This window comes from Entelurus aequoreus, linkage group LG09 (genome assembly GCF_033978785.1).
Source record: "Entelurus aequoreus isolate RoL-2023_Sb linkage group LG09, RoL_Eaeq_v1.1, whole genome shotgun sequence".
NCBI classification, from domain to species: domain Eukaryota; kingdom Metazoa; phylum Chordata; class Actinopteri; order Syngnathiformes; family Syngnathidae; genus Entelurus; species Entelurus aequoreus.
The window spans coordinates 31,124,729-31,150,439 of NC_084739.1; the positions used below are offsets into that span (position 1 = coordinate 31,124,729).

Here is a 25,711-nt window from a genome sequence, read left to right on the forward strand (position 1 = left end):
TAAGGTAAAGTTTTGTACCTGACAAGTTCCGGCTATCTTGCTTCTGCAGCCTTCCTCAGAGGTGTCACGTGATGTTAGAGTGACGTCATCTGTGACGTGTTATATGGATTGTTCCATATAACATTAGTAGGCTAAATGAACCTCTTTAACATAGAAGGTAAATAACTTTTATTTGTCCTAAATAAATAAACAAAAAAAACGGACTCTCGTCTCTTAAGCAAAAATTTTACATAAATAAATATTGAACATCTTGAAGTGCATTTTTTTTCCTAGTTGAAAAAACTATGTAAGAATGTCTTTTCTTTTTGTGCCATCATGTGATCACAGCATTCCCGCTCGCTCGTTCGTGTTGATGGGATTGTATCGCCCATCCGGTTTGCAGCTGAAATATTCCCACAACAAGACATTTGGCTTTGTAATCTTATTTTTCTCCCTTGATTTGTCTTACTTTGTGGAACTTTGCACCAGTGAGTGGCGAGGAGCGGGGCTCTATGGCTGTTGTACTTCCTGTGTGTAAAGCTTGCAGTCTGCTCACCTAGACAAAGACTGTGAATGACTGAGAAGAGGGCTCACTCTGTTTTGTAATGCTACCGTTAAATAAACGTGCTGAGATACTGAGAGTGGGACCTCTTTCTCTTTCTCCCTGTTTGGTTAAAAAAACAAACACAGACATAGCAGTTTATCGATGCCGGCAAAGTATTTCAACTACATTTTCATTTATTGTTCGATTGATTGACTTATTGACTGGTGGCCCAGGCCTAAACACCATTAAAACTTTTTCCAAGGTGCAAGTGGTGTGTGTTATTAGCGTAATTCTGCCTCCTCTGCAGCGCACACAAACTTACCGTTTCCTTAAACACATTTAAATGGCCAGGAGGCAAAGGACGCGAGGCTCAACAATTCTGATTGGTGAACATGTCTGTCACTCAAATGCCAGTGACGACAGAGAAAAAAGAACCTCCACCTCTTGCGGTTACTTATCTCACTACATAAAACATCGATGTCGATTTGATGTTGATTATCGTGCAGTCCCAAGTAGGGTTGTACGGTATACCGGTATTAGTATAGTACCGCGATACTAATTAATCATATTCGGTACTATACCGCCTCTGAAAAGTACCAGTCCTCCACCCCCCTATGTGTAGACAGAAAAGGGAGAACGGACGCATTTTGGCCAAAAAACTAAAGATAAAGGTGAAGTTATAACACTGAAACGCCCTCAGGAAGAGGTACTTTAAAACAAAGGTAGCTAGCTAGTGGCTAAAGACCAGCCGCAGTCTGCAGTGTTTTAGCTACTTCTAAATCACTAATCCTCGCCTCCATGGCGACAAATAAAGTAAGTGTCTTACAAGTATCATCCCTGCAGGACGAGGAATAGCTAAACATGCTTCACTACACACCAGAACTCACCGGCATCAAAATGTAAACAAACGCCATTGGTGGATCTACACCTGCCATCCACTGTAATGATACCAAGTACAGGAGCGTATCGAGTCGATACTACTATGATTACGTCAATATTTTATGGCATCATATCTTCTTCTTTCGTTTAAAAAAAAAATTATATTATGTTTATAAACTCTGGAAATATGTCCCTGGACACATGAGGACTTTGAATATGACCAATGTATGATCCTGTAACTACTTGGTATCGGATTGATACCCAAATCTGTGGTATCATCTAAAGTAAAGCATCCAAACAACAGGAGAATAAATGACTATTACATTTTAACAGAAGTGTAGATAGAACATGTTAAAACAGAAAATAAGCAGATATTAACAGTAAATTAACAAATAGATTAAAAATCCATTTTTACAGTTTGTCCCTCGTAATGTTGACAAAATAATAGAATGATAAATGACACAATATGTTACTGCATACATCAGCAAACTAATTAGGAGCCTTTGTTTGTTTACTTACTACTAAAAGACAAGTTGTCTAGTAAGTTCACTATTTTATTTAAGGACAAATTTGCAATAATAAATGTATGTTTAATGTACCCTAGGATTTTTTGTTAAAATAAACCAATTTTTGTGGTACCCTTTATTTAGAAAAGTATCGAAATAATTTTGTCCCAAGTCTACTGCAGAGTATTTATGGAAGGTATGACAAATCAAGTTACAATGAATACATTACAAACAAAATATATGGGTGAATGTACTGAATAATATACAGATGATTTGCATGTTTTTTCCATTACAGGAGACAGAGCACTGCATGAGTGCTGCACATCTGTACTACAAGAAGCACAAATGCCGTCTCCCATTTAATCCATTTAATTTCTTCATTGGTAGTGTCCCCATAGAAGCACAGCAAGTAATGTATTTTGTATTCTTCAGACAAACCAACTCATCACAATCAGGTTGAAAATAAACTAATGATGACAAAGATTGACCAATACAAACATATCAGCATGGTCTTACTGCCATGCAGCAAGTGCAAACAAGTGTAACTTTGCCAGAACACCACTTGTCAGCTCCTGTTACGCTGTTAAAGAAGGTGTGCCTATAATTTGTGACGGGGAGAGAACACATATTAAACCAACAGTTACTACTTTGTGCATACACTTTTACCTTAGCCCCATCATAATCTTGGTTTTATTATTCGTTCAGACCAAAGTACAAAACCACAAGTATAAAAACAGAGCAAACAACCGAGGAAGAGCTCATGATAATTATTTGGTTGTAGCGTCTTATATTCAAGTCAGTATGGCAGTTCTACCTCGCCAATTTATAGGACCCAAGAATCAACAAACTGCTATACTTTTAATTCCCAATTTAACGATCAATCAATGACAAAAAGTTAACAGCCGGTGTTAAACGGAAGGTAGAAAACTCTGAATAGTCCAATATTAGAATGAGAAGCCATAGCGAGTCCCTCCCACATGGGTCCCACATCAACCTTAAGAAAGTCAATGACTTCATTATAAAAGTGGGTGACATTGTTATCACCAGGAAAGATGAGGTCACCTACCTAGGTTCCATTCTAGAGGCTAATCTTTCCTGTGATAAAATGGCAACCAAGGGTAATCAAAAAGGTCAACCAACGAACAAGATTTCTCTATAGAATCTCCTCTCTGGTCAACAAAAGCACCATGAGGATTCTAGCGGGAACTCTCGTTTAACCCTTTTTCGATTACGCATGCACCTCCTGGTACCCTAGCACCTCCAAAACCCTCAAATCTAGACTCCAAATATCCCAGAACAAGCTAATCAGATTACTTCTAGACCTCCACCCCAGATCACACCTCACTCCTACCCACTTTTTCAAAGTGGGCTGGCTCAGGGTGGAGGACAGAGTAAAACAACTTGCACTGAGCCTAGTCTATAAAATCTGCTACACCTGCCTGATACCGAAGTACATGTCAAACTACTTCCTTAACGTAAATGACCGCCATAACCACAACACCAGAGGGAGCTCCACTAACCACGTTAAACCCAGATTCCGATCTAACAAAGGTCTTAACTCATTCTCTTTCTATGCCACATCAATTTGGAATGCACTCCCAATAGGTGTAAAAGAAAGGGCATCTCTATCCTCCTTCAAAACCGCAATAAAAGTACACCTCTAGGCAACTTCAACCCTAAACTAACACCCTCCCCGGATTGTCAAAAATCAAATGTAAATAATCAAATGTAGATACTTTTTCTTATGCCTTCTGATCTCTCTCTCTCTCTCTCTCTCTCTCTATCTCTCTCTCTCTCTCTCTCTCTCTCTCTCTCTCTCTCTCTCTCTCTCTCTCTCTCTCTCTCTCTCTCTCTCTCTCTATGTCCATTACTTGCTGTACATATCCTACCAAGTCAGACCTACACTGTTTCAAGGTCCATTTCTCTGTTCTCAATTGTGGATGACTGAAGTGATGATAACAACCAAACCTAACCCCCCCACCCCCCCCCCCTCGCCCCCCCCCCACACCCCACACCCCGGATTGTAAATAATGTCAATAATTCAATGTATATACCCTGATGATTATCTTGTGTGATGACTGTATTATGATGATAGTATATATCTGATAGTATATATCTGTATCATGAATCAATTTAAGTAGACTCCGACTTAAACAAGTTGAAAAACGTATTTGAGTGTTACCATTTAGTGGGCAATTGTACGGAATATGTACTTCACTGTGCAACATACTAATAAAATTATCAATCAATCAATCAATCCCTCAGCAGTCTTGCTGTCAATAAGCAGGCAGCAGGCACAAATATTTTCAACCCAACCACCCTCCACCTCCTCACCCACACATCCCAACACTCAACAGAGTCTCTGCTGTGCGTCACAAGAGGTTGACAGGGTCCTCACCAGGGATGGCACAATAAGCACTTGACTTTTGTCTTCATACCATCTGCCACATGGAACAAGCTTTCCCTCTGGCCATGGCACAGCTATGTCAACCTGATGCGGCTCGAACTGCCTTCAGATTAGAGTCACAAGCACAATATTAAAATAGACCATATTCTAATGATCCAATTCTCTTTTAAAATAAAAAAGGCAATAATATTATTTAAGGATCTTTATATTATGTTTAAAATCCCATCGACAGATACTCGATTATTGTCTTTGAGGCTTAACCACATCAGCAAAGGCAGATTAAAAATCAATACATTACCGTACATGAACAAACCAGCAGCACGGCATATCATATTGTATGTCTGCGAGAAACGCAAAATGGTTTATATATGCCATTCTGTTTTTGCATATCACATAAAGATTGCATCGGTTTTCATCACCACACTTTTCATGTTATGGTTTTTGACAAAATGTTGTATACCGTGACCGTCTCATTGCGAGTAACAATCTAGTCAGTTTGCCAAAGTATCATTCCGCGTAATTCACTGCCTAGACAAAGAATCCCATGTGTCTGACTGTGTTGTTTTTTTAATTGTATACGACTGCACCGTGGGGCCAAAGAAAGTTGCAAATACCAGAACTTTGATGAAGAAGGCAAGGCACTACTAATCCAAGGAAGAACTTGTAGCAAAGTACAAAGGTGCCTCTCTCCTCCCTCCCCTTCTTTGCTAACAAGAGTCTTCAAAAAAGGTAAAAGTGATATTAAATGTTAATGTATGCATTTTATTCATTATATATATGTGATTCTGCATGTAAAACTATAATTATTCTCTATAATGTTAATATTTGTAAGTGGTTAGAACATATTTTATTGAATTTACATGATCTTTTAAAGGGATGTGCCGATCCACAGTCCGGTGACAGTTAATCAGAAACTTTAACACACAACTCAGTTAAATATCCCTGGGTTATAGGAACAGCAACTATTGCACTGGACAAACTGAACTCTTTCACTCACTGACCCTACTTGAACATATGACCAATTATTTAAAAAAAAAACATGCACAAATGACAGCATCTGCTCTCCTTGACAGTGATAACTGGGCTTTAAACCTTCCATAAATCCAGACTGCAATCAAAACAAAAGCTGCCAAAATAGACGAGGAGAAGGTCTGGCTCTCACAACAAGAGCAGGCAGTATGTGATCCTCGTCTGCTGGTTGGTTGGTTTTAAAGCAACAGGATTTGGTTTGGGGAGGTTCTATTGTGTCTCTTTGCCAGCCAGGCCCTTAGCCGCCTAGACTAGACTCTGTTTTCTGATCCCCGTCACATGCATAGGATGCAGGAGAACTCAGGCCACCAACTTTGGCATACTTGTCTGGAACTAAAAAGAGAAATGTTTCACCTCATTTCTCATCTTTTCTGTCTGTGAAAACAATGATGAGTCAGCACACTGGTAGGAAAAAACATAACAGGGGCAGGGGAGACCAAAGTGCAGGTGCCAGGTGCTTTAAGGGAAGTGGTTTCATAAAAAGACATACCTGTTCGGTAATTTCCAATAAAAAAAAAACCCTCCAGAGACAGCCGTGCGTTATGGTAACATCTTAATAATGAAACAGTGTGTACCAAACACACAAACAGTGTAACTCTAGAGGGGCGTCTCCGAGTCCCCAGGCCAGTAGCCATCCCAAACAGCTTGGCAAGGATAACAACTTGAAATGTCCTACGGGCATGTTACAGGAAGCCGTCTCTCCGCCAAAGCTTGACAGGTGTCTCATTGTTCAGCAGAGCACACATTGTGCACCTAACTTTATTTTGAAAGACATCTCTATCTGCTTCAATTACCTACTGTCTGGGTATTCATGCAGAAGGTGTTGTTAGAAATAGATGAGAGCATAGTTCCCCGTCAAGAGCCTTTTTCTTCACACTATTGCTGGCAGAATGCAACAGAATTCTATTCAAAGCAAGACTGAACGACATTCCCTTGTGCTGTCATTGTTAAAGCACTTCAGTTGATGTGTGCGTGCCGGTGACAGTCAATCAGAAACTCTAACAAGACATTCCCATCTTCAACTCAAAACATTTGTGTTTTTAACCTCTTTCATGATAAAAAAAACAAAAAACACTTTCCTGGAGAAAGTTCAGGAATTTTAAGTACATGATCCAGCGTACCTAGAAATATGGTCAAATAAATGGGACTAGTGCACAATCATATTAGCGACACATCAATGCACTGAGGAACGGATCAATTGACCTAGACAAGCTTATTGTGTTAAATGTAAAAGCAGGTGAACATACACGAGCCGTCCAGGTTCAGCAACTTCAGTAAGATGTAGACGTAAAATTATGAAAAATAACTCTGTCCTAATGAATGTATTCATTTGGGAAGAGGGAATCATGCTTATTTGCTTGAATGATTAAAACGGGGACTGTGAAACCAGAAGGAGAAAAATGCAGAGCAGATTAAATTATGCAATGATTATTTGCATTTAAACTCCAGAGTGTCTATTAATGTGTCTGAGGGTCCTTATTAGGAATACAGCTATTGTGGAGTCTTAACTTCATACAGGAAGACAGCAATTGGTATGGTTGATTGAAGATAAACATGATTTGACTTGTCCCGTCTCTCAGGGGACACAGTCCAACAGAGGGGGCCAGCAATAAAACAAGATTGTACATATTGGGTACAGGCAACTAGCAGATTATATTTATGCAGAACTGTGTAGTCAACTCTAATTATGAGACGTTGACTGTTTGCACTGACAAAATATCACAACGAATCAATATCCTTTATTTAACCAGGTAAAAACTAATTGAGATTAAAAACTATTTTCCAGGAGTGACCTGACCAAGAGAGCAACAAAAAAACAAATTACGATAAAACAAAACATGACCTTGCCCTTTTTGACTCAGAATAAATACATATTTAACTTTAAGGCTGATCTCCAAGTAAAAGGAATAAGAAGGCTCTATTAACCAGACCAAAGGGACAACGAAATCTTTGTCGCCCCCTACCGTCTCAAACGAGCACTGACTCCACTAAACATACTCATTCAGAAATATTTCAAGACAAAACAAATTATCTTAAACATCTCTCCGTTTAAACACACATCGTTCACAACAACAAGGCTGGTTTTGTTTAAACTTAAAAGCATGGTAATATTGATTTTATTATCAAAAAATGCAACACGGCAAGATATCTTAAGAATATGCAATGTGTGCTTAATCGACCCTTTCGTTTTAAATGAGCATATACGGTGCCAATGGGCCAAAAAGTAACTTGAGCATTTATATTTAACATTAGATTTATAATTGCGATTTGTCCACATTGTGGCTCTCGCTAACACTCCACACTTTTAAGATACAACTCTATACTTTCTTCGTTCGGAATGGCCCAAATAACAATAACCAAAAAAAAAAAAGGGATATTCTTACCTTGCATGAAAGCGTCGCCAGTTTGGTGACGTTTACCAAAATATCCTTAATCGGGTCATGAGCAGTTGTATTTAGTCGGGATCACACCTTTCTCTCCCAGTCTGAGCCTCCAGACTGAAGCGAGCGGAGACATCCAGCACCACCGAGCTCTGTGATGACAGCATGCCGGGAGAAATCCCCGCCCACCGGCGCTCCTGCTGCCCTGTGTGGAGGCTGGTAAGAGCTTGTACATGCTGGTGCTCTCCTCTTTAAAAAAAAAAAAACAAGCGAAAAAAATTGACAAAGCAATTACAATAAATGTTAATGATATAAACTGGTAGTATCAACCAACATAAAAGAGTGGGGCTCTACACAATGAACACTATTATGTTGGCTAATTTGTCTAAAATAGTACATCAACTACATTTCCCATGAATACCAACACAATCCGTGACGTAGAAATCCTGCGACAGCTGTTGCCATTGCAACGAATAAAGCTCGAAGATTCTATCACCTGTTTTGGACTTGTTGAAAGCACTCGATCACTATGGCAGGGCATCTGTCGTGTCATCCTGGACAATACACGTCCATCCATTTTTCTACCGCTTGTCCCTTTCGGGGTCGCTATTCATGACAAATGTGTGCTGTGTTTTAAAGATGTGCTATTTGGATTTACACAGTATGAGACATTTTTTTAAAATGAAGGTTACCTTTGCAACCTCATTATACTATTGGCTAAGTTTTATATCCATAAATGTACGTTTCTCAATATGCGACCTGCTTTTGTGTCCTTAAAAAGGAATTAGAACTTTACTTTAAAACACTTTCTACCTCTAACAACCAAAAAGCTGTGAAAACTATTATGCTGTGCTCCTTTACACTTTGCTACATATATATATATATAATATATATATATATATATATATATATATATATATATATATATATATATATATATATATATATATATATATATATATATATATATCTATATATATATATATATATCAGTGGCGTGCTGTCACTAGAGGCAGGGGAGGCACGGCCTCACCTGCCATCATGGAAAGAAAAAAAAAGTAAAAAGAAAAAAAAAATAATTAAATTGTTATGTTTATCCAGTGATTATACTAAAATTATTTTCCATTTAACTTCACCAGTTTTAGATTATTTGTATTTTTATTTTTACATTTGCCGTTCAAATACTGAGAAGAGACGGTGCGGTGATCAGCAGCCAGTTGAGGCACGTCACTGCGTTGTGCCTCAACATGGATTGTGCACAATGACTCGGCTAACTGCTGGCCTGCTGTGCAGTGAGACCGTATTGCTATATGAATTATATTATACATTTCCATATTTTAGTTAGCTGAGGTATATAATGTACAGTGTATTTTGTCAACAACTGTATGTGTGTAACGTATTTTTAGTGCTGAGCGATCATAAAACTCTGCTGCGAAGACACACTGTGTGAGGCTCGTCTCATAACCCCGCCTCCTGGTGCCAAGCATCTCCGCTGCAGAATGCACCGCCGGACGGGAGCGCCGCAGCCACACCAACCAAAGCCCACACCCAAACCCTCCACGTGCAAGACCGAATCCACCCAAAAAAAGTCACTTAACAAGAAGCCAAAAAGTGCAAAAACAACAATGCTCGCGCTGCAGGAGCCGTGAACGACCGCAGGGACACAACATTAGGTACACCTGCACTGCAGGTTCATATGTTTGTAAATCTGACTGTGATGATGCAGTCGTGCCTCACCAGACATTAACCTCACCGCACGCCATTGATATATATATATATATATATATATATATATATATATATATATATATATATATATATATATATATATATATATATATATATATATATATATATATATATATATATATATATATATACCCACACAGCAGAAGACTGCTATACGGATATATATATATATATATATATATATATATTTATATACCCACACAGCAGAAGACTGCTATACGGATCCGCCTTCAAGTCGCCCAACCCGCGTTACTGTCACATTCGTTTTGGCTCCGCCTAGAGGATACAGCTCCGCCTCTGAAAATTGTACGGTCAGACAGCTGATCCTGAGCGGATTCGTGTCTGATTCGCATACGCGGACGCGACAAACTAAACCGGCGCGCGCCGCCTAGAGTTATAGGCTCCGCCTACGCGCGCTGAGCCGACCAATGTCTGCACCCGCAGACGTGGTACGCGCATGAGCCAAGATCTCTGGACTTTCTTTGCTGGAACACGAACGTAAGTATAGATTTATTGATTTATTGCTACATTCGCAGTAAAGATCGGCCTTTGTGTTTCCATCATCATTTATGTATGATTGTAATGACGTTGTTTGATATTAGGACTAGCAGTAAAACTTTATATTCTGTAAAAAAAGGCTTTTATTTCCAGCGCCGCCTCCCAGAATGCTTTGCATGGGGACGTGCGTCTGACGTCACGTATTCAGAAAATTCGAAATGGCTGCACGCGGGAGGTGAGGCCCGAGCGAAGAAAAGTGGAAAAGAGTGTTATTCGTCAAAAAACCCACACAACGACGGTCATTTTTTCGCCGTGCTATTGTAAAATTGTGTTTTGTGAAGCCGGTGAGTAACGTTCAATACAGTTAACTTAGGCTATCTTTTGTTAGACGCTGTGAATGTGTGTAGGTTACATGCTACGATATTCCACATATTTCCAACTGGTTGAAACGAAAGCGTATTACTTTATTGTCAGTGTTGTTTAGGCCCAGGTCGCTATTACTTCATTATAACAGCGTAACGTTAACAGAGTGGAAACAGCCGTTCTTTGCTATTAATATGAGTGTGTATTATTTATTTCTTTGTTCTTTAGTGGAGCTCGAGATCCTGTTTACTGTGGACTAGCTGTGTGTGACGCCATGTTGTTTTTGTTTCCATTACAAAAAAAAAGGTATGTCTATGTGTTTTTTGGCATAGTTAATTGTAGAAAAAAATATAAAATGAGGTGATGTGAGTGGGAAAAATTGCTGCACATATTAAGGATCCTTTTTCTTGATCTATATTTTTGTTATTTGCTGATGTATATATTTTATATGCTGTTTTTTGTTTAATTAATTTATTAGAGACTATTTTATGCTTTATTTACCTTTTTTATTATTATTATTTTATTTACTATTATTATTAATATTATTTCCACATGTAAGCATAAATAATTGATCATATTAGTACATTGTTTGATTGCTTTGCTTAATGCATTCCATAATTTAATTCCACATACTGATATACTGAAGGTCTTAAGTGTTGTACGTGCGTACAAATGTTTTAAATTACATTTCTCTCTAAGATGATTTTTCTCCTCTTTTTTTGAGAAGAATTGTTGTATATTCTTGGGTAGCAGGTTATAGTTTGCTTTGTTTATCATTTTAGCTGTTTGCAAATTCACTATGTCGTGGAATTTCAGTATCTTTGATTCAATAAATAAAGGATTTGTGTGTTCTCTATATCCAACATTATATATTATTCTAACTGATCTTTTTTGTAACACCGTTAATGAATGAAGTGTACTTTTGTAATTATTTCCCCATATTTCTACACAATAACTCAGATATGTAACACTAGTGTACAGTAGAGAATATGAAGTGATTTTTTGTCTAGAACATGTTTTGCTTTATTCATTATTGATGTGTTTCTTGCTACTTTATGTTGTATATTTTTTACTTGAGATTTCCAGTTCAATTTATCATCAATCATTATACCTAGAAATTTGGTTTCATTTACTCTTTCAATTTCTATTCCGTCTATTTGTATTTGTGTTTGACTTTCTCTTCTACTGTTACCAAATAGCATTATTTTAGTTTTACTGAGATTCAAAGATAGTCTGTTTTTGTCAAACCATCTTTTTAATTTGTTAATTTCTTCTGTTATTATTTGTATTATCTTCTGTGTGTTCTCTCCTGAACAAAACACTGTTGTATCATCCGCAAATAATACTAACTTTAAATCTTTTGTAACTTTACAAATGTCATTTATCTAGACATTGAATAATTTAGGTCCTATATTGATCCCTGAGGTACACCACAGGATATATTTAGCGTTGTAGACGAAACCACCACATTAATATTAAAGATATGGTTAACATTCTTAGTGCTAAAGATATTCCCCTCTCCTTGTATCCCTTCTCCCAGCTCCACCGTCTCGCCGAGTGCCAGCAAGAGTCATGAGTACTTGTCAACTCGACTCCTCAACTGGAGATAACTTTCTAGGTAAAGACTGATCTCCAAAATAATATCTCAGCATCCAGTAACCATGGTTAACAGATCACAACCATTTAATACCAATTTATCTCCCTTAGCACCTCACCATGGGGAAGGATGTATTCATATGCCTTCACCAGCACCTGCATTAAACATGCAGAGAGTTACACAAGGTAGGGACTGATCTCTGTATACACTACCCCCATAATTTCAAACCCTACTTTACGATTGAGCTGAAGTTCTGACTATTATGACCTGTACTTTTACCTTTCTTATAGTTCTTACCACCTTGGGGCACCATTCAGGTAAAATCGCAGCTCATCTTACTTGCTTATTTGTATACACTAACACCTGTGCATGCTTTTGTCCACGTTGTTCCTTTGACGATGAATAAATACCCCTTTTCTTTCTTTCTACATTAAGGGTGCCTTTTCATCTGATTAAATTTATAATGAACAGGGACATTGCGGTTGTCCCAAGTGGATGGTATGATGATAGGATGGTTTTCTGGCCCAGCTATAAAAACACCGACAGAATTGAAAGGGCAGCTTTAAATGAGGAGCAGCATGAGCCAAACTGGCCAAAATTTGACGTTTCTGTTGTCCGAACTTGTGGTATGCAAATTCATAATCTTCTTGTTTAAAAATAACGTCATAGTTGCTTCTCTTTATGCTTGGAATAACCTATTGTGTCTATGTTCTGACCAGGTCTCTTGTAAGAGAGAGACCTGATTTATCATCATCAATAATAATAATATTCTGTTCAGCTCTACAGCTAATTTGAAACTCATGTTCATTTTAACATATTCAATTTTAGACAACTACAAAGACGCATTAAAAATAATGCAACAATATGGAAAGGGCTGCGACACCTCAGACCTGCAATCTGAGGCAGAGAACGAGGAGCTGCCAGAAAAAAGGAACAGGAAGCCAGTGTAATTGTGTTCCGTCTTGTTTTTGTCATGTTTCTACAGTAATAGGAAGGTTATTTCCAGTAGCATTCAAAAATAGACCAGAGATGCTTGTACTATATGTATATTTGGCAATTTTGGTATTGCAATAATCCTAATGATATGGTTACCCAACAGCCATCGTCTCGGGGACTCAGATGATAGCGAAGAAGACCCGGGAAATAGTGACCTCACATCTCTGGGGTTGGCAAGCCAATTGCACAGGCAGAGTAAAGAATAATCTCTTACCTCCCTGCTTGGCACTCAGCATCAAGGGTTGGAATTGGGGGTTAAATCACCAAAATGATTCCCGGGCGCGGCACCGCTGCTGCCCACTGCTCCCCTCACCTCCCAGGGGGTGAACAAGGGGATGGGTCAAATGCAGAGGACAAATTTCACCACACCTAGTGTGTGTGACAATCATTGGTACTTTAACTTTAACTTAACATCGAAAACAACAAAACCACCAAAAGATATGGTTAACATTCTTAGTGCTAAAGATATTCCCCTCTCCTTGTATCCCTTCTCCCAGCTCCACCGTCTCACCGAGTGCCAGCAAGAGTCATGAGTACTGGTCAACTCGACTCCTCAACTGGAGATAACTTTCTAGGTAAAGATTGATCTCTGAAATAATATCTCAGCATCCAGTAACCATGGTTAACAGATCACAACCATTTAATACCAATGTATCTCCCTTAGCACCTCACCATGGGGAAGGACGCATTCATATGCCTTCACCAGCACATGCATTAAACATGCAGAGAGTTACACAAGGTAGGGACTGATCTCTGAAATATTAGTGTATAGATAGGCCCCTTGGGTATTACCAGTCATGGTTAACTGATGGCTCTCTCACAATGCCCACCTCACTAGGAACGGCGGTCCCTCCTCGACTCCCTCCACCCCCCTCACCAGCAGCCCTCAACATGTGGCAGACAGAGGAGCCTGGATCCAGCCTGGCCTACAGGCCAACATGGCGAGGGGGAAGAAAGGCCGACAACATTTCCTGCTCTGGTGAGCAATAACTGACAAATACCGGATGGTCATTCTGTGCCACAAATTTTGGAAAAAATTCAAATTCACAAGCAATCACATATTTTCTTCAAACTTTGTCAATAACTTTTGTCATTAACTAAGGTCAATAGCTAATGTCAGGATTATGAGTAATGAGGATAAACACTGAAACATGTTAATTTTATACTGCTGTTTGTCAACAGCGCCTGAGGTAATCCACATCCTTAGCCTGCTGGAAACTATTAAGCACAACCAAGACCAGCTGATTGCGAAGGTAAACTTCTTAAGCCTTGAATAGGTCAATATTTCATAATGACATTGATTTTGATTCATTATTATTTTTTAAAGAAAGAAACAGCCTACATGGCAGCTTTGTGTGATTAGAGTAAACATTGCTACATTTTCTTGTTACATTTCACCTGTTTGCTCTTTAAATACCACTTTTAATGTTTTTTATTTATTTCGATCATATTTTTAAAAAATGTGCCCTGGGACCGTTAAAAAATGACCTGCAGGCCGCAAATGGCCCCCGGGCCGCACTTTGGACACCCCTGGCCTACACGAATACAAACATAGAATGATAGTACAAATATAATAAGAAAACAATGTCAACCTCCCAAAGTTGGGTTATGGATATTTATTTATTCCCCCCACCCCCAACCCCCCGCCGCCGTCATCCAACAGAGCCAAACAAGTACTCTGATCAAGGAACCAAATAACGATATTGTTTAAACATTTTGGATGTTTTGCACACCTATACCCTGATCACAAATTCATAGTTTACGCACCTTATTTTAACCACCTCCAGTAACTTTAAGTCATGTTTTTTTTTTCAAATGTAATCTCCTTAATACCTATCAAATATTTTGTATTGTGTAAGCATACTTGGCTTTGGATGCTTCCTACCATAAACATAAACGTATCTGTCTTGTAATCTTGTTTTATTACAGGTGCTGTGAGTAAAAATGTGTTGACAAGGTCAGCCACGGACGCTGAGGTCACCAAACACGCCATCAGGTGGTTCAACTTGGCGGGGGATCGGGCAACGAGGAGACGAGTCCCGCTTCCACCTCCTCAGGAGGAATAGAGATGTATATGTATAAATAAACAACCTTTTATTGGACTTCTTGTCATTCACCAGTTATTCATTTTCTGATATGTTAGCTGTGCATGGAGCAGCGTTTCCTTGAAGTTGTAGCCTAATAGATTAAATATGTATATTTACTTTTTAAATATATATTATATATATTTACTTTATAGAGTGAATTGACCATTTTCTGTTTCTGCCTATTGACAATATTGTTAGTTTAAAAATACAAGGCAATGCATATGTAAGCCTATATTGCTGTAGTAGGGCTTAGTGATTTTTTTAGTTTCCTATTTTATCCTACAGCAAGAACAGAAGGGATTTTGAAAATGAGATAAAGGGGTCCAAAACGGCCAGATGAGCCAGGGTTTTTATGAGTCCGTTGCTGGTGCTTTATTGAGTTTACAACCCTGTCACTGTTTTTGTACTTGGTTTGATTATTATTGTTTATTTGCTTGTATGTAAATGTTGCATATTATAAATAAAGGTTTATAAAAATCAAGAAAAAAATAAAATAGCTCGAATATGGGGCCTCAGGCAAAGTTTTATTGTCAATATTAATTATGCATCATAAAATATATTACTATGTTTATTCTTCTTATTTTTATTTTGTATTATTATTAATGAATATCATTTTGGTATGCAAGCAAATACCTATTAAGTTTTCAATGAAAGTGTGCAACACCATTTAAAAAAAGGGAATTATATGTAAGGTTAATAATAATAATAATAATAATAACAATAATACTAATAATAACTGCTATATTTTATGACTGTTTATTAATAATACCACTAATGCATATCATTATATAACAATCAGTATGTATTCATATACACATTTAATATTAAAGATAATAAAGAGTGTGCAACACATTGGAAACTTGCTATGTATTTGTTTATCCAAATAGAATGTTATATGATTATAATAATATACTTTATGATACAGGTATTAATATCAATACTTATCCATATTATTATATATGATTAATTATTCACACAGAGACATTTATAGTTCTTTATGTATTCAAAATAAAGATAAATACAATATTGTATCTATATATCTATCTATCTATCTAGCTGTCTACATGGATGTCTGTCTGTCTGTCTGTCTGTCTGTCCAACTAAAAGCATGCATTATCTGCAAAAGACAGTTTCTTGCTCAAAATCCTTATAGTTAATGTCTCAAATTTAAGAATGTGAGTCAATGAACATTTCAGTGCCATCATAAAAGACAAGTCAATGTGCCTAGTCATGTTGTCAATATAACCGTGTATGCTGGAGAGATGTTGTGGTGCAAACAAGTTTGAATGTAAATTGTAAGTTACACTTTACTGTAAGTGAGAAATTGGTTGCAAAACGTACACTCTTGCTGTTTGTGCCACAATTTGTTGTATTTATTGCGATGAAGTAAAAAAAAGACAGAACTGCGCAGCACAAAGAAATAAACAAAAGTAGAAAAGTGAACATTGGAAAGCCTTCTTATGTAAAACTGTCCATGCAGTGCTTAAGTGACTACATTGCAGTCTTCCTAAATCAGTGTTGGGCCACAAATTTGCATCAACATCACAACTAATATCTTCTCTATTATATCCCTCAGTTTTGTTGAGCCTCAGCAGGCATCTGGATTATTGGTTGATCTAGTGCGGGGTCGGCAAACTTTTTGACTCGGGTGCCGCATTGGGTTGAAAAAACTTGGCCGGGGGCCGGGCCGTGTGTGTGTGTGTGTGTGTGTGTATGTATATATACTTTATATATATATATATATATATATATATATATATATATATATATATATATATATATATATATATATATATATATATATGTATATATATATATATATATATATATATATATATATATATATATATTAAGGGTGTAACGGTATGTGTATTTGTATTGAACCGTTTCGGTACGGGGGTTTTGGTTCGGTTCGGAGGTGTACCGAACGAGTTTCCACACGGACATATTAAGTAGCGCACCGCACCGCACGTTGTGTAAACAATGCACACCGAGGCACAACACACGGCATGCTAGCAACGACCGGGCTACGACAACATGTGAAACCAGAACTGGAAGACCCTCCTGCCTCGTTAAGATCTCCCGTTTGGGAACATTTCGGCTTCGGGTTGTTCAGCAGCAGTAAGGTATGCTTCTGCCAACACGTCAAACATGCTGACCCATTTTGAAGCGGCACCACCCCCAAGTGAGCATCGCTTCAACGAAGAGAAAGACGAACAAACAGCTCCCCACCACATTTAAGCAGCCTCTCCTCGGAGAGTCAGGCAGGGCTAAAGCAATAACAAAAGTTTTTATAGCAGCAGATTTAAGACCACATTGCATTAAAAGCTAGATTTTGACCCACTTCTATGGTGGAAGAACAATGAGCCCATATATCCTCTTACTGCCAAGTTAGCCAGGCACTACCTCACCATACCTGCTACCTCCACAATGTGGATAAACTGATTTTTCTGGCAAAAAACATGAAGATTGAGTGAAAGTCACCAGGGTTAAAAGCTCGGGGTGGGGTGGGGGGGTTAATCTGAGGCCGAGTTGACTTGAAACTGTTTAATGTTGCACTTTTTATATGTAGAAGAAAAGTTTTGTCATTTTATTTAATCTGAGCAACAACTTGAGGCAGTTTAATGTTGATTAACGTGGACCCCAACTTAAACAAGTTGAAAACCTTATTGGGGTGTTACCATTTAGTAGGCAATTGTACGGAATATGTACTGTACTGTGCAATCTACTAATAAAAGTCTCAATCAATCAATCAAAAAAAGCACTTTATATGTAGAAAGGTTTTGTTAAGAAACAATTCTGAGCCTTATCTTATTTAGTTTTTATTTGATATATGTTGACCACATTAACCCTGGCAATGGACCCTGTGTGTATATGTATGTTATTGTTATGCTTAGCATTCATGACTGCCTGCTGTTGCACTGATCAGCCTAGTGGTGACTCACATCCATCACACACACAGCTATTTGTATTTTTGGGCAGAATTATTATAGTGTTCCCAATGTTAAAAGGATAAAGCCATTGTTTACAAATTTGGTAAATAAATAACCAAAAAATGTATATTTTGTTGTTTTCTTACTGTACCGAAAATGAACCGAACTGTGACCTCTAAACCGAGGTACGTACCGAACCGAAAAGTTTGTGTACCGTTACACCCTTAATATATGTATATATATATATATATTCCTCACGCGCTAATTGACTAAAAGAGTGCGCACTTGTCGCACGCTCGCCCGACACCGCGACGCGAGCGCAATGATGTCACGTTATCGATGGGAAAATGCCTTTTTAGACAATTTGATTTGCCTGAGCGGCTAGGAGACCCCGAGAGTAACAAGCGGTAAAAAATAGATTGGAAAGGACACTTTTTTTTTTTAAACTTGAGACTTTTGGATGCTGGTGGGCCGTATTTGGCCCACGGGCCGTAGTTTGGGGACCCCTGATCTAAACTTTACGGCTGCCGGGTATTTTTTTCTATACTTTAATTGTACTATTTTCAGAATGTGTTTGTTCTATTTTTGGCCAAAGTAAGACGAAGAAAACAATCTAAGGTTGTCTATGTTTTTTTGTTTTGATGCCATGATTTTGCGTGTGCGCAGATTTCCCTCCATGCAACCCCTGAGCTAAAGTTGTACAGTATATGTAACAGCTGCAGCAAAAATAAAAGGGCAGCACAAAATAGAGAGTAGATCCAGCAGAAAATAGACTTTATAAACAAAGAGGGGTAGCTAACATAGAAGCGGTCAGACAAATTAAAAAAAAAACTTAAGACTTCCCGCGGGACGGATTTTGGACGCTGGCGGGCCGTATTCGGCCCGTGGGCAGTAGTTTAGGGACCCCTGATCTAGTGGGTCACAGATTTCCCTTCATTGAGATATTTAAAATTCAAATGGGAGCTGTTTATTAGTTCAAGACATATTCAGAAAAAAAGGTCTCATGGAAATGTATAGAAATATGCTTGACACATTATGACAACTTGTTCACCCATTTTGCATATAAAGCAGTGAACTCTATCCATTCATCCATGTTCTACCTCTTGTCCCTCTTGGGGTCGTGGAGGGGCTGGAGCCTATCCCAGCTGCAGTCGGGCGGAAGGCAGGCTACACCCTGGACAAGTCGCCATCTCATCGAAGGGCCAACACTGATAGAGAGACAACCTTTCACACTCACATTCACACAATAGGGCCCATTTGTTGCCAATCAGACTATCTCCACGAGCATTGTAACACATTTTGATCAGAGTTAAATTAAGTTATTGATCATGTACAGGAAACAACAGATAATTGTACTGATCATCTGCATGGACGCAACGTATTTGCAACTCGTTCAAATACATGACTAACTGATTTTCTGATAAGCACAAGTGACACAATGATGTGAAAATTGAACAAGTACAGTAGTTGATCTGAGAAATGTATCAAAGCTGCCAATGTGATAAGTGAGAAACAAAACACAAATAAATCTTACCGTATTACATTTTTTTTACTGTAAAAAGATGCACACAGAAACACATCAGCATGTTGACTCTGTTTGCTCCCGTATTAACCAGCGCCTGCACTTTCTAAGGAGGCTCAGGGTCCATGGTGTGGCAAGCAATATCATTGAATCTCTTATCCGTTATGGCATCTCCACATAGTTTGGAAATCTGTCTGTCAAACTCAAAACCCAACTTCAAAATCTTATCAAGAGGGCTGGTAAAGTAATTGGCATGCAGCCCCCTTGTTCCCTTCAAGAAATATTTGACAAGACTGTGAGGAAGCAGGGTCTTAAAATCACCCGTGAGTACACACACTCAGATTTTCTGTTGGTAAATGGTAACCGGTACAGAACAGCAACATACAAACTCAACAGGTATAGATTTGTTTTGTCCCACTGGCAATCAAAGCACTTAACAACAGAAAACTACTGTAATAACCCCATGCAATAATAAGGAGTGCAATATTGGGATAGTCTAATATGGGAGGTGTGCAATACGATAAGAGTGTAATGTGTGATCTCATAACTAACTGATATACCTGTCGTTACTGTATTGTCAGGTGAACTGTCTGTCTGTATGTATGTATGTATGTAAAACTCTGTCTCTTGATGTCCAAGACAAATTTCTCCTCGGAGACAATAAAACTAATTATTATTATTATTATTATTAAGTTAATCTACATTAATCTACAAAAATGGTTAATGTCAGAAATAGAGATTTATCGGCCAATAAATGCGTTAAAAATTTAATATCGGAAATTATCGATATCGTTTTTTTATTATCGGTATCGTTTTTTGTTGTTGTTTTTATTTTTATTTTCTTTTTTTTTTATTAAATCAACATAAAAAACACAAGATACACTTACAATTAGTGCACCAACCCAAAAAAAAACTCCCTCCCCCATTTACACTCATTCACACTCATTCACACAAAAGGGTTGTTTCTTTCTGTTATTAATATTCTGGTTCCTACATTATATATCAATATAGATCAATACAGTCTGCAAGGGATACAGTCCGTAAGCACACATGATTGTGCGTGCTGCTGGTCCACTAATAGTACTAACCTTTAACAGTTAATTTTACTCATTTTCATTAATTACTAGTTTCTATGTAACTGTTTTTATATTGTTTTACTTTCTTTTTTATTCAAGAAAATGTTTTTAATTTATTCATCTTATTTTATTTGATTAATTTTTTGTAAAAGTACCTTATCTTCACCATACCTGGTTGTCCAAATTAGGCATAATAATGTGTTAATTCCACGACTGTATATAGCGGTATTGGTTGATATCGGTATCGGTAATTGAAGAGTTGGACAATATCGGATATCGGCAAAAAGCCGTTATCGGACCTACCTAGTCAGAAACAATGGAGATATGTAATATTACATAATATTTTTTAATATAGAAAACACAGTTTACAGGCATACATTTTTTTTAAATTATTAAATCAAAACATTAATGAGTTAGACGTGGAAAAAGCCTCCCCTAATTATATATTTTTTTGTAAATAAGCGAAAAGTAATGATTTACACGATGTGACAGTGGATATTAATGAAACACTAAATACAAGTACTGTAAATAATTGTAGTCCACGGCGGCATGAGTCGGATATCCGGTTGGAGGAAGTGTCCCAGTATTTTCGTTCCGACAAGAAACTCAAACCTGCGACTTCACCGTTCATTGAAAGCAGCTTAGCGCCAGCTAGCTGCCAGGCTAGCTCGGTCTGTAGTTACTTTGACTGTAATGTGTGTGTCTGTGTCGCTACCACAATGTCGAGACAAAATGACAGAAATCCCAAGCAGGAGACTTTGTTTTCATTCGAACTTTTAGTGGAATACATTCTAATCGAAAGGACGGTTTCCGACGCCCTGGCTGTGGGAATACGGCTGTTGAACTTCCCAACGCTGCTCATTTATCCGCCGGCGCTAAGAAATGAGAATAAACACCATGACAAAGGAGCGCTATATTCATTTAATAGAGGCAAGTCATGTTTCTTCCAAATGAATCTGGACACCCTGCATATGCAACTCTCACATACTCCTCTCTATGTTATGATTCTGGATGTGAAAGGGGATATACCTCAGTTAGTAGGGACCTCTCTTCTCTCATTGGCAAAAACAATGGACAGACTCAGGCAAGATGCCAGTAAACATGGAGTCTCAACCTGCTCCTCTTATGGAGAAAGAGGTCTTGTGTGCATTAAGAACCCTGCTGACGAGAGTGTTGGATCAATTTCTTTGAGTTTTAAACTGTTGATTGTTGGATCCACTTTACCATCACATGTGACCAAAAGCATCCGAGTCTACAGGGAACCGAGTGCTCAGGAGGGCGACATGGACAACCCTGATCAAGACATTTTAAATAGCGTGGCTGTGTCCACACAGACTGAACAAGATCCAATAAGCCAGATTCCTCACACCATGCCAAAAGAGGAGAACGTTTTTGATGAGGACCTTGCTGTATTTTGCCCCCCGCATCTTTACTATTGTAATTCAAGGGAGGAGAAAGCGTATACTCAAGGAGGGCGGTACGCATTTTTGAAACCCAACTCAAAGGTTGTAACACACGACAACACGTCCTCTGAAAGTGAAACCTCTTCAGTGATGGACCAGACAGGGAGACCTGCAGCCAAAATATCAGAAGGCCATGAAGTCAGTGTGAATCAAAATGTCCTGCAGGAAGCCCTGAGACCGCTTCCTCTTCTAAATGCTCTTCTCGTCGAGTTGTCACAGTTAAATGTCCAGAACCTAGACCATCAGCCCCTGTTTAATCATCCCAACCTGGATAGGATGTTTGTGCCTGCATCCACTGAGCCTTCACATGGACAAGGGGGCGTAAAAGCATCCAAAACCGGGCCTTTGCAGGGACGTAGTCCTCATATAGAACATTTAAATCCCCTCAAAGATGTTTCTCCAAAAATGTGTGCATCTGAAAACAACCATAAAAAGGCTTTGATTGAGAATAAAAATCACAGAAAAAAGCTAGTATATGGAACAACAAGAACATTCAATCTCAGGCGGCAGAAACACCTCACTGCGGTGAAACAGCGTGAGTGTATAATGACACACATTCACAATGAGGTACAGTCAAGTAAAGAGACGAAAAAATGTCCAGCTAAAAGCAACGGAAATATGAAAAGGACACAAAAAATAGAGATGGAGTCTTTGGCACAGAACACTACGACACTGCTAAAATGTGCAGATGAATCTGTCTTGGAAAGTCCTAAGCAGGACGGAAAACCTCAGCACATTTCAGTCTACAGTCCTGGTGTGGCTCGTCAAGATGATGCCACCAATTACACGCTTCCAGGAGCAAACCAGGCAGAGAGTTTAAGTGAGAAATCTTCCACAAGTAGTATACGCAGTAGCCGCAGGTCCTTACTATCAGACTGCAGCATAGAGGGAACCAAAGAAGAAGACTACGCGGATGACTTTAACAGTCTTGAGCCCAGTGATTCAGACGGCACCAGCAGCAGCCTCGAACCTGTTCAAGCTGAGCCTCCAAGTGCTCCAGTTATCCGCAGTTCAGATTCCGGCACAGAGTCAGTCCAGGAGAGAGCCCTACTTCCCGCACCCATCAGAGCTCGTAGCCCTTTACAGCGGGTGTTGAGAGGCACGCACATTATCCGAACATTAGACACTGCACTCAGCTTGTCCTCTGATGAGGAAGACAAGGAAGGCCGTTTACAAACGGTACACTCCTTTAAAGAAGCAAAGGAGGGGGGATCCGAAGCATGGAGTCTCACATCATGGAGAGGTCAAAGGAGTGAGTCGGACAGGAGCAGCAGCGCCATTCAGCAAATTTATTCACCATCTGAGTGCTCCGATTCGTTGGAGGCTGAAGAAATGGAAGACGAGCTTGGCTCTCTGGACTTTAGAAATGAATACCAGCATATATCTGAGCTAGTGGCCTGCAAGCTGCCTGGTTACACAATGTAAATACAAAGTTAGTACCACAATCTATTTGTTTAGGCTTTAGGTTTCTAGTATTGCATGTAGTATGTTTTGCATCGAAGCAATTTGTGTATTTTAATTTGAAATAAATACATTTGTTATTGAAAACAGTTGCACAGCTCTGTCTATTATTAATGATCGTTTGTGCAATGATTTATTTTTTTTGCTCTGCATCACTTAGAATCTGAATTGACAGATTACAATGCATTACTTGTGACACAGCAAACAAGATGACCCTTGAACTGTTATTTGTATGTTTTCTATAGACATTATTTGATAAACAAAACAAAGACAGTTGAGATTGCACTGCACTTCTTTACAGTTTCAAGTTGCTTTCTTTTTATTCTACATTATATTGTTGTACTACTGGAAAAAAGCAAGCTTTAAGTCATTCCATTATAGTATTGTTCAGGTACACCTATGAGCATGTAAGTTTATTTGTTATATGTATTGTACATACTGTTTATATTTTCTTTAACATGAAAACTAGTTGAAACATGGTTATTTCATAAAATGTGAATGTCAACACAAAATTAAAACACAAACAGTCCTTCACTGTATTTCAATGTGTTCAAGTATTTGAGGGCTTGTGTTGTTTTCGCCTGAGAGACTAATGCGCATGCGCCATCTTTGTTTGCGGAAGTAGAGCAGCGTGGCAGATGACGGCAGCGACCAAGAGATGTTCAAACACGTTTTCTTGACAGGACCTCCAGGTACTAACTGCGAATTACTGCCGACGGAAATGTATATCTTTACTTGCCTGCCTGTCATTCAAAAATACAGTTAAAATACGCTTATTTTTAACATGAGCTATTTTCATACTTTTTGTCCGGATAATCATGTCAGTTTTGACTAGAGAACGTAACTGTAATGACGCGGTTGATTCAAAATAATGCTAAAAATACAAGCAAAAGTGTAATAATAAACAAAATTACTTTTACTTGCCTTTGGACAATTGCAGTACTTGATGATGCTTGTAGTTCATTTCGAACGAAATGTGCATAGTTACACAACTCGACATGTGCGAAGAGGAGTTGGAAGGAGCAGAGTGTATTTATTCCTGCACCTTCTCTATTTCATAGCAATGTAATAGACTTGTTCACTTCATGTGTTCAATATTGTATATTTGTGATCGTGGAAGAAAATAATACATATTTGTAATAGTAGTTTGTATCTACAATAAAATAAATACATTAATTAATAGATAAATAAGTAATTCAAGAGTTACAGTTGACAAAATTATTGTTCAGTGATAAATGAGTGCAAAATATATAATACTTTATTAAGCATATGAAAATCAATGGAAATTTCTAATCACTGCTATGTTGGAATTGTAATTAATATTGATACTGCTGTTGATTACAAACAAATAGTTTGAATGCTTTTGGATTGTTTTGTGTCATCTTTGTGTGTCCTCTCAATTGCTCTGTTTATTGCTATTCTGAATGTTGCTGGGTCGGGTTTGGTTTTGGAATTGGAATTGCATTATTATGGTATTATTGTATGTTATTTTGTTGGATTGATTAATAAAAAAATATATTTTGCTCAGTAGAATACACTGTATGGAACATTACATTGTGAGTAAATTTTTTATTTTTGTAGGTGTGGGCAAAACCACTCTGGTCCAGAAGGCTTGTGACGCTTTAGTGTCATCAGGTCATTCTTTGGAAGGCTTTTACACGGAAGAGGTCAGGCAAGGAGGTCAGCGGACTGGTTTTGATGTGGTCACAGTGAGAGGAGAAAGAGGCCACCTGTCCAGAATCAGGTAGCAGGAATGTCATACAAGCCAAATTAAACAAGCTGCTCTATTTCATGTTGTGTTTGAATAACCCCCGGCTGCATTTCACTCTGCAGAGAAGTCGCTGGTGCCTCTCACGGCAGACCCGTGTACACAGTTGGCCAGTATGTGGTTGATTTAGCTTCATTTGAAAGCCTGGCTCTCCCCCTCTTCGAGAAGGTACACCACACACTGAAAGCACGGTTATAATTACACTTGTCAACAGATCAGAGAAAGCAAAACTCCTGCCTTTTTTCCTGACTAACAAATCATTAAACCTTTTGGTTTTCCTAAAACTGATGGCATAATTGGAAGCTTGGGAAAACATATAAATTCCAGAGTGGCATTTTTAGTAGCCGTGGTGCCGTCTGGCTGTCACTGACCGTGAATAATCCTACTTGTAAACTGAGCCCGGAGTTCCGCCTACACATTTGCTTTACAGGAAGGTGTCGTTGTGCTACATATTTCATTTATCTCTTGTAAAT

The 25,711-nt window shown here is 38.4% G+C and overlaps 4 protein-coding genes across 13 annotated transcripts in view; 3 read left to right on the top strand and 1 right to left on the bottom strand.

Moving 5' to 3' along the window:
- The window catches only part of LOC133657345 (signal-induced proliferation-associated 1-like protein 2), a 225,716-nt gene extending 217,581 nt beyond the window's left edge, over positions 1-8,135 (bottom strand). For 4 of the 5 annotated variants that reach the window (XM_062058556.1, XM_062058555.1, XM_062058553.1 and 1 more), the window contains exon 1: positions 7,729-8,135. The gene's annotated coding sequence lies outside the window, so the exon portion shown is untranslated. The remainder of the gene's footprint in view (positions 1-7,728) is intronic. The other variant, XM_062058554.1, reaches the window with a different exon arrangement.
- A 1,791-nt stretch (positions 8,136-9,926) lies between these two features.
- Positions 9,927-15,199, top strand: LOC133656826 (uncharacterized). Of its 4 annotated transcripts, XM_062057676.1 has the most exons (13): positions 9,989-10,316; positions 10,564-10,641; positions 11,876-11,953; positions 12,043-12,117; positions 12,223-12,249; positions 12,368-12,558; positions 12,761-12,878; positions 13,032-13,123; positions 13,426-13,503; positions 13,593-13,667; positions 13,767-13,907; positions 14,111-14,181; positions 14,858-15,199. In XM_062057676.1, exons 4-13 carry the CDS (start codon positions 12,062-12,064, stop codon positions 14,864-14,866), a joined length of 858 nt encoding a protein of 285 aa, XP_061913660.1. In that variant the 5' UTR covers positions 9,989-10,316; positions 10,564-10,641; positions 11,876-11,953; positions 12,043-12,061; the 3' UTR covers positions 14,867-15,199. The 4 variants fall into 4 exon arrangements, with proteins under 4 accessions (XP_061913662.1, XP_061913660.1, XP_061913659.1 ...); XM_062057675.1 differs by lacking the exon at positions 14,858-15,199 and having other exon boundaries at positions 14,111-14,410; XM_062057678.1 differs by lacking the exons at positions 9,989-10,316; positions 12,368-12,558; positions 14,858-15,199 and adding an exon at positions 9,927-9,972 and having other exon boundaries at positions 14,111-14,410.
- Positions 15,200-21,122: 5,923 nt separating this feature from the next.
- On the top strand, positions 21,123-23,761 carry map10 (microtubule associated protein 10). Its single transcript, XM_062057679.1, has one exon. It carries the CDS (start codon positions 21,266-21,268, stop codon positions 23,432-23,434), a length of 2,169 nt encoding a protein of 722 aa, XP_061913663.1. The 5' UTR covers positions 21,123-21,265; the 3' UTR covers positions 23,435-23,761.
- A 296-nt stretch (positions 23,762-24,057) lies between these two features.
- The window catches only part of ntpcr (nucleoside-triphosphatase, cancer-related), a 94,015-nt gene continuing 92,361 nt past the window's right edge, over positions 24,058-25,711 (top strand). For all 3 annotated transcript variants that reach the window (XM_062058566.1, XM_062058565.1, XM_062058567.1), the window contains exons 1-3: positions 24,058-24,162; positions 25,052-25,214; positions 25,304-25,406. In XM_062058566.1, coding sequence (XP_061914550.1) covers positions 24,129-24,162; positions 25,052-25,214; positions 25,304-25,406 — 300 coding nt within the window. In that variant the 5' untranslated portion in view covers positions 24,058-24,128. The remainder of the gene's footprint in view (positions 24,163-25,051; positions 25,215-25,303; positions 25,407-25,711) is intronic.